At 42.1% G+C, this 13325-nt stretch overlaps 1 protein-coding gene across 9 annotated transcripts in view; it reads right to left on the reverse strand.

Annotated features, from left to right (window-relative positions):
- The window catches only part of st3gal3b (ST3 beta-galactoside alpha-2,3-sialyltransferase 3b), a 44298-nt gene that overhangs the window by 14214 nt on the left and 16759 nt on the right, over positions 1–13325 (reverse strand). For all 9 annotated transcript variants that reach the window (XM_035635573.2, XM_035635574.2, XM_035635576.2 and 6 more), the window contains 6 exons: positions 12754–12796; positions 11400–11492; positions 7687–7781; positions 4178–4241; positions 3986–4081; positions 3615–3801 (listed from right to left, as the gene is read on the reverse strand). In XM_035635573.2, the coding sequence (XP_035491466.1) occupies positions 3615–3801; positions 3986–4081; positions 4178–4241; positions 7687–7781; positions 11400–11492; positions 12754–12796 (578 nt within the window). The remainder of the gene's footprint in view (positions 1–3614; positions 3802–3985; positions 4082–4177; positions 4242–7686; positions 7782–11399; positions 11493–12753; positions 12797–13325) is intronic.

Raw genomic sequence — 13325 nt, forward strand, 5'->3', positions numbered from 1 at the left:
ACAGAAGAGATAGAACACCGACACTCCACCTTCCAACCCCGTGTTTACCGCTGGCTGTATATCCTTCACTGGCTGTTTGAAAATATCCCTGCATATACAAACAACTGCGGCTGTGTGTGCATGAACCGTGAGTGCGCGCTGTGCATGACGGCAAAAATCGAAAATAGTCTCATAGCAAAAAAAAAAAAAAAAGGGAATATCGACAATTGTGGAAATCATGTTTGAGCACATTTGTAAACAGCATGCAACCGGGCAATCAACCCGACTGCTGCATACGTGGGGTCGGACTTTCAAGAGGGACTAAGCCGAGTTGTAATCACTTATACCTGTGGTAATGAGGGATTAGGGAAGTTGGAAGCCTTGTGATGCTTCGGTACAGTGATTGTAGATGTGGTAAAGGACTGCGCTGATCTAAAATGCAAAACACATTCAGAGACAGAACTGGTCTGCAGGCTGAAGATGTTTTGAAGATCAAGGGCAACTTTTCAGATCAAGACTTGGTTCAGAATTTTGACCTGAAGTTTATCACTCTCTGCATGTGTGAGTGAGTGTGCGCGCGTGTGTTTGTGTGAGTGAGAGAGAGAGAGTGTATAATAGATTGGGAAATTGCCTCTCCAATTTGTATTCTGTTCATCCAACCAAGACTGTGCTGTAGGCATTTGAAAAGCCGTAATAGCGCAGGACATTCAAGCTCGCTGACCACTGGCTAGATGAGTCACTACCCACTAACCTTTTAAGAAAAGACAGCAAAGAAGGACACTTGCTTTCATAGCCGCAAAAGGAGAGTGAAAAGGTTTTGAGTCCCTTCCAGCTGTGAGTGCACAGGTTACACAAAGAAATCCCCAGCTCCGCCAGCAGATGTAAAAGCTCCTCAAGGACGGCTGTCCGTAGTTACATGATGTCTCGGGTACATGGACTAAATGGACAGAGCCAAGATGGGGATTGTTGCTGCTCCATACCCTATGGAGAGTGCTGTATCAAATCTCAAACTGTTGCTTTTTATTAATTTGGACACCAGTTGTCTGCTGGGAAAAATGTGTTAAGAAAATAAAATAAACGTTTATAGTCAGTGTTTTCGGGAAATGTGTCCCCGAGTTCCCAGATGGCACATGTACATACAAACATAAACACCTCTTCATGTTTTTGTTTCCACTGCATTAGTCCAATGTGGGTGTGAGTCAGATACTATGAAGCCAGGATAACAGTCTTTTAACAGTTCCTTTCATGTTGCTGTGTAAGACTAATGATCCACTAGTAAACAGATATTGTCTCAGTTACCTGCCTTGTATCTGGAAACACAGTATGTTAAGGGGGCAGTTTGCTATTTTGGAGAAAGCTTGCTTCTCTCTTTGTAATTGTTGTGATTTTACTGCTTTGGCCGGGCCGCGAACCTGGATCCTCTGGAATGGGAGACCTATGTGCAAACTACTAGGCCAAAACTGCGGACAACAAACAACACTAAAAGTCTAGTCAGTCTAAAATTGGTTTGGGGTCTCGTAATAACAATCCAAAAATGTGTATATGTTGCATTGATGTCTGTTATTGTATATTATTGCTGACACTGAGCTGAGCTGGACTTAAGTGTTAAAAAACTAATCCCAGTGACCTCAGCCGGCCATTAAAGATACATTTACCCAGGACTAAAGACGAAGGACCATCCTGAGGTCAAACATGGGTCTTTTTCACATCTGTCAGTTCTCTTCTTCTATATGATCATTAAGGCTCGGCCCAAAAGACACCGATTTCTTTTTTCTTTTTTTTGTTCCCTGATTTCTAACCCATGGGAAACATTCTTCCTTCCTCGGCAGATCAAAGACGGCTGAGTCAGATGCCAGGGGCCAGATCAATTATCCCAGGCAGCCATTTCCACTGTCCTTTCCCTCCGACACACCAGAAAAACCTGGGCCCTATCAAAGGCTGAAGAGGCCATCAGCCAGCCAAGCAAACAATTTTCCTCCATTTTCCTTTACCGTTACTTCACACCGCTCCTTTTCTTTTCCTCAGCTATTATCCCTTTACCCGATTTAACTTTATCCTTTCCATCTACCATTCCTCTAATCTCTCATCCTTTAATCCAACTTCACACCATTACTTCGTTTCAGCTTACCCTTTCCATCCCCTGCCATAAATGTATCGCCCTTTCCTCTTTATATTTTTATCCTCGTTTTCTCAATCGAGATTCTTTTCCCCCCCAAAGGGAAAAAACATTCTCTCCTTGTTCCTCAAAGTCACACAGCTGTGGTGGAAACTGAAGCAGGTTTCACAAATTCTCTTTGTCCGTTTAGACAGAAGCATTCTGCACTAACAATGGCTAAATATAGAACATACACTTAATGATTGTACAGCTGCTTTTACCCATTATACAACTTATGTTAAGTATCTTTCATAAAATCAACTTCATTTGCAACGGTATAATTTCATTTTACAATGAAATGGACAAATGTTTAAATGCTTAGAGGCTGATGAATTCAGATTAATTTATCTACAAAGGGCTTTATTGACATTACCTTATTCAGATATAGTGTAGCTTCAAGTACTGTAAAAAAAATTAAATTAAATAAATTCTTATTTAAATCTTCGACAGTGAAGGTTTTTGCAAAATGCTCAGCAACGATGTACAATAACAGCTATTTGTAGTAAATGGGCTAAAACATGTAACAACGGATGGCCCTCTAAATAACACTTCATTTCATTTTAATGCCTCTGTGTCTTTTACTAAGAGCTTCCATTGTCCAGGAGTTGAATGGACTCAACAAAAGAAATGTCACAGTGATACCAGAGGCTGAACTGAATGAAAGTGCTTATGAGAGCTTTTTTTTGTGACAAAGGTTTTAATATGGAGACACGGGGGCTATTTAAAATGAATGCTTTCTGCAAAACCTCAAGAGATAAGGGAAAAGTCTGTTCAGCCATTCAGTTTGACCCTTGTGATTAAGGGGCCAGCTCACCGTCTGTCATTTAACTGTGGCAATCATCATTTTTCAAAGGACAACCAAAAGATTTGCCATGTGGTAAATTAATTCATAATTACAAGTGCGGCAACATTCAGATGCGAGAGAGGAGGAGAGACAGGAGAGAATCGTTTGCGGAGATATAGCATGAACAAAAATCTCTCTTCCCAAAGACGGAGGGAAAAAAATAACTTGTCTCAGTCATTGGTTTTTCTCAACTGTACTTTCCACAGCAGGCATTTGAACCATCTAAAACATCCACACTATATATTAGACATTCATGTTGTCCACTTAATCCCTTCACTAGAATGGCTTACGTTTCCAAAGAAAGGAATGTACAGAATGTGATCAGAGTTTAAACTTCGACGTTCTTCGAAAAAAAACCTCTGACATTCAGACAAATTTAGACTAACAAAGAAAATTTAAATTCTACTTTTAAGCAGATCTAGAAATGAGAACAACAAACAATTTTTTGTGCAGCGGAAACTTTTCTTGTTTTCTGTTATATTTGAGCACCCGCTCAGTGTTTCAGATTTTTCTGCTGCGAGTCGCCAGATTATTATGATTGTCTTTTTTGATTATCATAATATTTTAGTGTGTGTGTGATAAATATGTTAAAGGCGGTCACTTAATTCCTTTACAATAATTTAAATGCATCCTCACCAGTTTCTCCTTGAAGACCATCTGTCTGAGCCACTTGAAATCCAGCGGTTTGAAAGCAGAAAAGACAAAAAGTGAGTCTTTTTCGTAGTTTTCAGGCTTCTGGATTGCTCCCTCTGGATAGGTTATCCTGACGGTGGTTTTGGTCCCTACGTCTTTGCCATAACCACTCACCGGTGCCTCGTTCAACCTGCCAGCACAAAGAAAATTTCTTGGAGAGTGTAATTTGTGCCTCAAAGAACCCCAACAGTTTATAATGCAGAAACTTTAGTCAGATAACTAAAATGTTGTTATGTATACTTAACCAGACTATGCTTTTATAAGTTTAACAAATTATAATCATCGTGTCTTATGTCTTGAAGGAGTCATCTCACCTGACTACAACATCGTAGTCATCTATCCGGGAGCCCAAAGACTTGTTGGACAGGATGCCCCCGTTGCCCACGATGATGCATCTTTTACAGCTGAGACTGGAAGTCAGGAGGGTCAGAGGTCGGTGATATTAAGAACTCATGGACAGACAAAACAGGACTTTCCTGCTGATGTGGGTGAGTAGTAATCATTACCTGTCCAGCTCTTCTCCAAGTCCATAATTTTTCGTGGTAGTTAAAATGCTGTCTATGATTCTCTCTGCATTGGAAAAAAAAGGGAAACAACCACAATGAGGACGAGACTTAACAAGACATGAAGTTGTCTCCACACAATGTAGTGCACTTTATCCAAAAAATACTTCTTATATGAACACAATGTGTAGGTTATTTTATTTTGCTGAGCAGTTAGTGTATAAAGACATTGTTGGATATGTGCTTTCTAGGCATTGAAAGAAGTTTTGTGTCAAATTCTCAAAAAGTTTACAAATTTTGCTCCAGACATTTTCCGGAACTTTTGCTGCCAGCCCCCCAAGAACACAGCAGGAGAATTCACAGTGAGCGAGTGAGCGTGTTGATGACTGTAAACCAAAACACTGATTTCCAAAGTGAATTGTCGCCATGTCCTGCTGTTGTGAACGCTTCTGACTCCTGTTGCGTTACGCGGAAAATGTACGGACCCGATTTCCCAGACATTTTCCAGAGTTCATGATTGAAAAGAAGCTCAAGATGGTCATTAAATCTGGCAAGAGGAAATGTATCGTTATCATCAGGGTTAGTCATGAAAATGCTCACTCCTTAAAAAACAGTGGAGTTATTAGAAAAAACAGAATTTCAGATGTATAAACTGCCGAAAGCTCCAACAAACACCCCACAAGAGACATAGCAATCTAGGTGGTCTTAAGACAGTTGGAGGAGAGAACACCTCTCTCCGTTTATTCAGTCACAGATAAGGAGTGACCAATCAGCCCTCAGGAGTAGTGGTGATGGGATGAAATGGAGAGGAGTAAATCTGGGAGAAACAGACATACAGGGTTCTGGATGGTATGTGTGTGTATGTAGAAACTCTCCCATAAAAGCACTCAGAAAGGAATGCTGTTTTCAAACAAGCACATTCTCCTGGTTAAGAGGGCGACGGTGAGCTCGTCTCCGTGCGTGGCCTACACCCCTCTGATCGCAGGGTGAGAAACGGGGATGTTTAGCCATAGCGCGCATTCCTGCCATGTTCTACGGGGCATTCTGCTCGAGTCATGCTTCCATTGTTAGATTATTACATATATTTCCTCTCTCCTCTTGACCATTTTTAGGCTTCTCATACTTGTAATTCTCCCATCATAACGTCCCAAATGAAGCAGATTCCATTACAGTCGCCACCATCTTTAATCAGAGTTACATTTGCAGTAATGCAGAAGCACCATAGAAGGACAACTTGGATTATACCATCATGTCGTCTATTTTTCTCTCTTGGCACCCTGCAACCAGTTGTTAAAAAATGAGTGTCATTTTTTTTGCCTTCACCTCTTGGCGTAATACAATCATCATATAGCACATAGTCTGCAAATGACGGCCAAGAGAAACTTCAAAAGCGAGAGTAAAGGGAAGAGTGAGACGCGCAGGGTTTAGACTGGGGCCTCAAAGCTGTTTGTAAGACATATTACAGCCCCATTCACCCTGGCTAACGATCCTAATGATTAACCTGCCGAGGAGAGGCGAGCAGAGCAACAGCCCATTGTTTAGATGTGGTGTCGATGTCTGGCGTCAAGCATCACCCCGAACAGCATAAACACAAGAGCGCGGACCACACCTGGATCCAAGTGGGTGAAAAGTGAAAAATCACAATGGGCAGGACTCTCTTCCAGAGGACGACATGGGAGCTAATTGTTATAAGTACCCGGGGTAAACATTTCAGCCAAGTATGTCTGATGGCAGAGCTGGGGGACAAGTGGCTGTAAGTTCAGACACTAGTCCAACATGGAACTCTTGAAATGACAAAAATCTTTACCAGCAACGCAGAGGAGCGACGGAAGCGTCGCACACACATAAACACAGACACATTGTTGGGACAAGCGTAGCCTAAACAATACAAAAGATCATGAGATGAGAGAGTGGTATTTGTTAGGCCTGCACCTATTCAGGTTTTACAGTATGACAATATATTAATCAAAGATATTGGTATTTGAAAAATCTTTTATAAAAATATCTGAAGACTGCTGCGTGTAGACTGCAAATCAGAGGAGTTTTGAAATGTTGGCTCCGGTTCATTAAGTCCTTCTGGCTGAATCATGTTTCTTCCAACCTGTGTGTAAAGTTGCATAACGGTCTGTGTGCCTTCATTCGGATCGTATGCCGAGAATGAAAACAACACCCACTGGTGCAGGGAGGGATATGATTTATTAGTTCTGCTCTACTGTATTTCGATAATTTCTATAATTATGTCTTGCCCTGATGTCAATAAGGCAAAAGAGGGAATGGAATTTATGATATGAATGTGCACCTGATCTTGTGACACGTTACAAAACAGATAAAGCAGGAGATAAGCCCTCAAATTCCTTGTGTCTGTGGATATTTCAATAATATTATATTCATATGCAAAGTAACTAAGACCTGATTCAATTACTTAATAGAATAGCTAATATTCTTCCAATTCTATAAGTTTTTTTATCATTCTTAAATTACTTTTATGCTATTCACATTCACATATGTTTTCACATTTAAACAGTTATGCTGTTTGCATTCGAACTGTTGTAACATCAGCTTGGCAGCCATCTGTAAATGTCTTTGAGCTGCACTAGTTGGAACAAAAACGTGAAGTCCTCAGTGAACCAAGTGTGGCAAGAACCTTCCATCTTCATCTTTTGTGCATAACCGTCAGCCTTCTTTTGCTCATGTATATTTTAAATTTCTCAAAATGTGCCAAGGAAAACTGAGTGAGCTCATTTGCTGATCATGCAGCAACATGCAAACGGCCTCACTCTTTCCACTGCTGAAGAGAGAATTTAATTTGCAGGGCAACATTAAACAATTAATACAAAATATAACCAGAAACACGTTGCCCATTCAGTAGCTGACTGGCATCATGACAAGAGGCTTTTCTCTGGGACAGAATCAACACAGCTTTACTGTTCTCAGGCTACGGTTGATGTGTGCCAGTTAGTTACGTCCTGGAAGAATAAAAAGTAAAAATAAAACTCCCGCCCACCACCGCTCCGTGTTCCCAATTTGGAATCCTTTGTGGCGCTCTATTCAAGATCCACACGTATCATCTCTCCACATGGGTACCACTAAAAGGGAAACCCTATTGCCGTCGCAGTCCGTGGAGAAAACAGAAACCAGGTGTAACACTCGCACAGGGAGTGCTCTTTTGATAGTGACTGAGGCTGTGTGTGAGTGTGAGTATGTGTCTGTGTGTCGGTATGACAGCGGAGAACTTGACGGAGCACAAAGGTAACATTCAGGGGACCTTCAGCATCTAAGTAGTGGAAAATATGTAACCAACCATGTCACTGAAGCCAGGTTAATCTTATCTCTTCACTTCCCATGGTATCATGTACTGGTTTGATATCTGAAGTGTTGATGGGTGTTAAGGTCAGAGGACGAGAACTCTGCTTGTTGTTACACACTGATGATGTGCTTGTGCACAAAGTGAAACGGTTTCCTCTGCTAAGGAGCGTTAGTGTAGGGTAACTGATGAAATTAATATTTCTTACCTTGTGTTTTAAAACCAAATGGGGGTAAATAACTGCCGACTTTTGCGAGACGTTTGAAATTCCGATCAAGAAACATGGGCGCTGGTTTCATGAACCTGCAAAGGAGAGAACGGACAGAAGGAAGAGGGTGAATGACAGAAAGGGTTCATCAGTAGAGACACGGAACTACGAGGAAGGCATCATATGGTCATAATAACTTTCCTTAGTAAACACCTCACATCATTGAAAACTACTTCTTTTGTGATTTTGGCGACATCTCTGATCACACATCCTGTTGATGCCCATTAAACCTGCTCCAACTGTGACCCATAGTGTTAATATCTCAGGCAAAGTTTAAGCCACAAAGACGTAAACAAATTTACTTATTCCATTGTCAATCTAATAGAGTTCCAAACTCCTGTGCCATGCTAAAGCTTCCCAAAACCAGCACATTCGCAAAGGGTGCTTAAACTGAGTGGGGTATACAAACTGAGCAGCATGCAGAGACACAGGCGGCAGCTGCAGTTCATAACCATCAACAAAACCTCTCCACCCAGACCTAAATCACAGCTGACAGTTTTGACCAATCTGCCCAGAAACATACTCCTGTCACAATGCTTTTCATCAAATGATCTTGGCCAAGACTCTTTCTACAAACTGAATCAGAGAGGAGGATTTTGTTGTCTGACAAGAGCCATCTCAAAGACATGAGCCTGGAATATAAAAGGTCTGTGTTTGTCCAGGACAGAGAGCACAGTTTAAACTACTTGAGTGAGAAGCCATGCACTCATCCTGCCATATTAAAAGACAAATAGAGCCCGATATTCAAAAATACACCTGTGACCAATGTTTCTAATGCCCCATGAACTGCCACTTCCAGCATCGCCTCTTCCTTATCCTGTGTCTGTATACACGTGTGTGTGTGTGTGTGTGTGTGTGTGTGTGTGTGTGTGTGTGTGTCCCTCTTTGATTAATTGCGGCACTGAAATCAAAAGAAGTCATTTCCTCTTAGTCACGCCTACGACCCGAGTGCTGGGCTACGTGCCACTTCAGCGAGTGTGGCTTCAGGATGGATGTGTGTTTTCATGACCTGCTGTCAGGCTGGGGGGAAGGGGGCACAAGAGGAGAGAGTTGTCTCTCTTATGGAGATATACTTCTACAACTTTGATGTGAAACCTAAACGATCATTCAGGACAGACAAAGACAATGCTGGGCAGAGATCGAAAGAGCTGGTGTGTTTTATTTTGTTTATGATAAAAGACAGTTACAGGGAATTGTTGTACTGTCACATTAACTGGAACTAGACCAGAAGGAACACAACTACTGCATCTTGCTGAAGGGATGATGGTCGGCTGCCCAAAACACACAAATGGTTATTCTCTCTGTCCCATCTGTAAATTATGGCTCCGACGGTGATAGACCACACCGACTTGAAAGACACATTTTAAACTTTGTGGAATCAAGAGAGGACACACAAGTGCAATTACACTCAGCAGGAATCTGGGACCGCTTGTTACCAAAACAGTGCTGTTGGTTCACAAAGGAATATGTGGCGATTTGAGGCGCGATGACCAAACATGGCTGACATTATTGGAAAGCCTTCTGGACAGTTTTAACCTCTTCCAAGCACCCTAATAAGTCTTTGATAATCTCATTATCCTCCAGCGTTAAAGCAACAGAGCAAAGACTCCAGAGGAGAAGCAGTTATGTATGGCTCTCTCGTCTCCTCATATCACCTGACACACACACACACACACACACACACACACACACACACACACACACACACACACACACACACACACACACACACACACACACACACACACACACACACACACACACACACACACACACACACACACACACACACACACACACACACACACACACACACACACACACACACACTTCTATCCTGCCAAAACAAATGGAGATTCATTAAAGCCAAGACGGAGGCCATAAGGGGCTATAAATAACACAGGATCACTGAACCCTGACCGACAGTCAGTCACTGACATCCTGATAAAGCAGAGAGACAGGGGGCTGCTTGTTGTTAAATAAAAAGCAAGGGCTCCCAAAACAGCCAACAGGCAAGGATGCATTGTGCTTGCTTCCTTTGCTGCGTCCATCTCTCACTGGCGATATTTTCATAACCGTGCCGCTTCAGGTTCACTGCCAAGACTTGATTTAGGGCTCCAATGCAAACAGTTTTGGGTAAAGCAGAGGGGAGGGGAGGTGTGGAAAATAAATTGGACTCAACGGGGGCAAGGGGCTTCAGCGAAGGCAAACATGGAGGAAGCAAGAGATGATTAGAGGGAGAGCCACGAGACCTCACTGCTAGAGGTTAAGTAGGTTTTCTCTAACAACTGAACTGTGGACCACTCCTATTTAGATAAAATGCTAACAAGAAAACTTTAACCGATTTGTTTTCTGCCTCGTAAACATACAAAGTAGGCTGAGATCGAGAAGAACAAGTCGTTAATTGGTTGTACTCCTCCCAATACGACACAATAAATCACAAACACACACTGCACAAATTGTGTACTTTTAAACATACACTCGTGCATACAAATACATACATGTGCACAAACTACCACAAAGCGCGGCATAAATTGTCCTGATTGACCCGTGTGTGACTGTGTCGAAGGTGGTAGCAATCACAGGGCTCCCAGTGGGGTTTCAGTGTTGCACAGAACTTTGATCCGACACGTGCGGCTGATTAGAGGAAGTCATTATGAGGGAGGACATTGTTAACACGTAGCCTCTCGAAGAGGGAGAGGGCAGATCGACCAAACTGCTTGGTCTGTCTCATTGAGCAGCGCTGCAATTTACAGCCAACACTGCAGCTGATGTTATTATTGATGTCAAGTCATTCAATACTGTACATCACATATGGAGTCATATATTGGAATATATTGTTGAGCTTTATCTCATCTAAAAAATTTACTGTAGCTGTGCATCTTCAGGCCATAGAAAAAAACAGGTTCAATTCTTGTGCTGTCCGATAACTGGGTCAAGAACTGAATCGAGGGGCCACTGGATATTGTTCAGCAATGCGGAAAATTGCCCCCCTATTAGCTTAGCTCCAGGAAGGCTAATGGGACAATGTGCTATAGATCAAGCTGTGATGCGCGGCAAAGAGAAGCGCAGAGGAAAATCAAAAGAGCCAATGACATCAGAGTGGGCCGTGGAGAACTGTGTTGATTGTGTGGGCTGGGTAGCAGGAAACTCATGATGAGTCAGGACAGGAAGTTGGTTGGTGGCGTTCATAGAGGACGACTCTTGCGCTCTAGGATATGATAAGGGAAAGATGGGAGACCTTGTGTTCGAGTGACAAAGGCTCTTTTGTGTGACGTGGGGGGATCACAAGGACACAGTTGAGTTGCTGTGGTGGAGGAGGAGATGATAGAAACATGATAGAAACTGGGGGAGATTGTACAGGAATGTGGCGGCTTCTCTGTTTCTGACTCAAAACCCCTAAAGGCCAAGCAGCCTTGAGTGACATCATGCATCTTGGTATGTTTGAGTAAAAAAGTTTTAGCTTTTCTTGTGCTGACATCCAAATACAAGGATTTGTCTGTGAAGCTCCTGATTGTGTATATGAAGTTGTTAAATTTAAAAGATAGGAGTCTGCCAGTACATTTAGATAAAGGAAAACTCCAGGACATCCAATGCATTTGCAACCCTGTTTATCAGAAATTATGTGTAAAAGAACGAGCAGTCCCCCTCACTTAGGATAGATGGTGGTCATCTTGGCTGCTGCATATCCTGGCTTGCACACTCCTTCACTGAGGTTGCCATACTTGTACGCCAACTCCAGTGGCCTATACATTCAAAGAACAGAGAAAGCGAGAGAGATTAATCAGACAGATCATGATAACTGATTATCAATCATACTGACACATTTCAAAGCCTCAAACGCTGAGCTTGTCAAACAATCTGCTTGAGAGATAGGGAAACAGGTTGCTATAGGAAGTTGGAGAACTCAGCAACAGCTCAGAATATCACCTGTGTGTGGCGAGACAAAGCAGAGAGGCCTTGTTCAAATAATCACACTGGCAGTGCTAAAACTAGAGCGTCCCGATTACTAGCACGGTCATTAATAACCCAATGGATGCCATGAATCTAGTTCAAATAAACAGGGAGAAGGGAGAGAGACCCGCGTCTTCGCACTATGTGAGGCCCAGTATCAAAGTAGGCACGAGACCAGGCTTGACTGGGGCCTGCTTGTGCACAAGTGGTAAATCGACTGGTTCATAAATTGCTTTTTTTAGTCTTGTCGATCACTCAAAGCAGGAGGCAATTACTTAACCATTGCTAGTTTCAAGCATGTAAATGGTTTGTGAGAAAGAAACCTATGGGGCTCTTTTTATCAGCCAGCCGACCAGTGGGAATAAATAACCGGTCATAAAACTAATTACTGGCTTTAAGATGAATTGTATGCATGTGCTCTAATGGTGTAATTAATGACACTGTAGATATGTAAGGAGCTGTATTAGATAAACTCAACCCATGTGAAAAGCACCGAAAAGTGTGTACTGACACAGTGCTTACAGTGTGTGCGCAGAGTGTGGACAGACATGCCCTGTGAGAGCCAGGGTGGTGATGGCAGTATATGATTATTAAGAGTGTCAAACCAATTCAGGGAATTATACACATATCAAGAGACACGCTGACACAATGACAGCTGCATAATGACTCAAGGAAGCATGTTCTCGCCCTGACAAACCACAGCCGCTGTGGAAAATGGGGAAAAACACTAACTACACCACAATTCACAATTCTTTTGCTTAGAAATGCAATGAGATGCTGTGTATTTATTTAGAAAAAAATCAAGTGAGATGAATTGGCTGAAAGTTTACATTTGCATGTTTTCCCATTGATCAACCAGAAGTTTGAATGACTAAGTATTCAGTGAAACAACCTGTAAAACATATCTAAACTAATGGGAGTCCACGTCTAACTGGGGTATTCAGCTGGTCTAAATATAAGACGTAAGGAAAATCCCACGCAGTACAGGATGGGGAATTGCAAAATATGTTAAATTAAGTGTTTACTAGGAGAAAAAAAAAAAGGTGTACTCACAATTTAGTGTCCAGCTGCAGCAGAAAGCCCTGCTTATCATACACTGGAAAAGAAAACAGACATAGAAATTAACCATTACCACACAAGTCCGCAGAAAAAAAAGACCAACATGGCACCTTTGGGGTGGACACTTGATGTAGTTGGCTCATGATCACGGGTCATCCAGTCTACACAAATCCAACTATCAGCTCATTAGCTGTAGTTAACATATCTGTGCATCTTTCACAGTGGAACCAAAAATGGCAAATGTCAAAGTAAAAGCATCAGAATTTGTGAAAACAAGACAAGCGAGGTTAGGGAGAAGCCAGCCAAAACAATCTGTTGAGTTTAAAATAAAGTTAGAAAAGAAGTTAAGAGATCACCTATGGACACCCAAAGGGGCAGCCAATAGGTGCCTGGTGAAGCACGGAGGTAAGAAGACAGAGAAGCACAGAAAACGAGGAGATAAATATTTTATGGTTAAATGAGAACTCTGCTTGGAATTATGCCATTTAAGCATCTACTACAGTCTTAATAATGATGCATATGGTGTCTATAAAAACACATCCGTTATATTAATGTCTGCCTGCAAA

Source organism: Scophthalmus maximus, chromosome 5 (assembly GCF_022379125.1).
Source record: "Scophthalmus maximus strain ysfricsl-2021 chromosome 5, ASM2237912v1, whole genome shotgun sequence".
Taxonomy (NCBI): Eukaryota; Metazoa; Chordata; class Actinopteri; order Pleuronectiformes; family Scophthalmidae; genus Scophthalmus; species Scophthalmus maximus.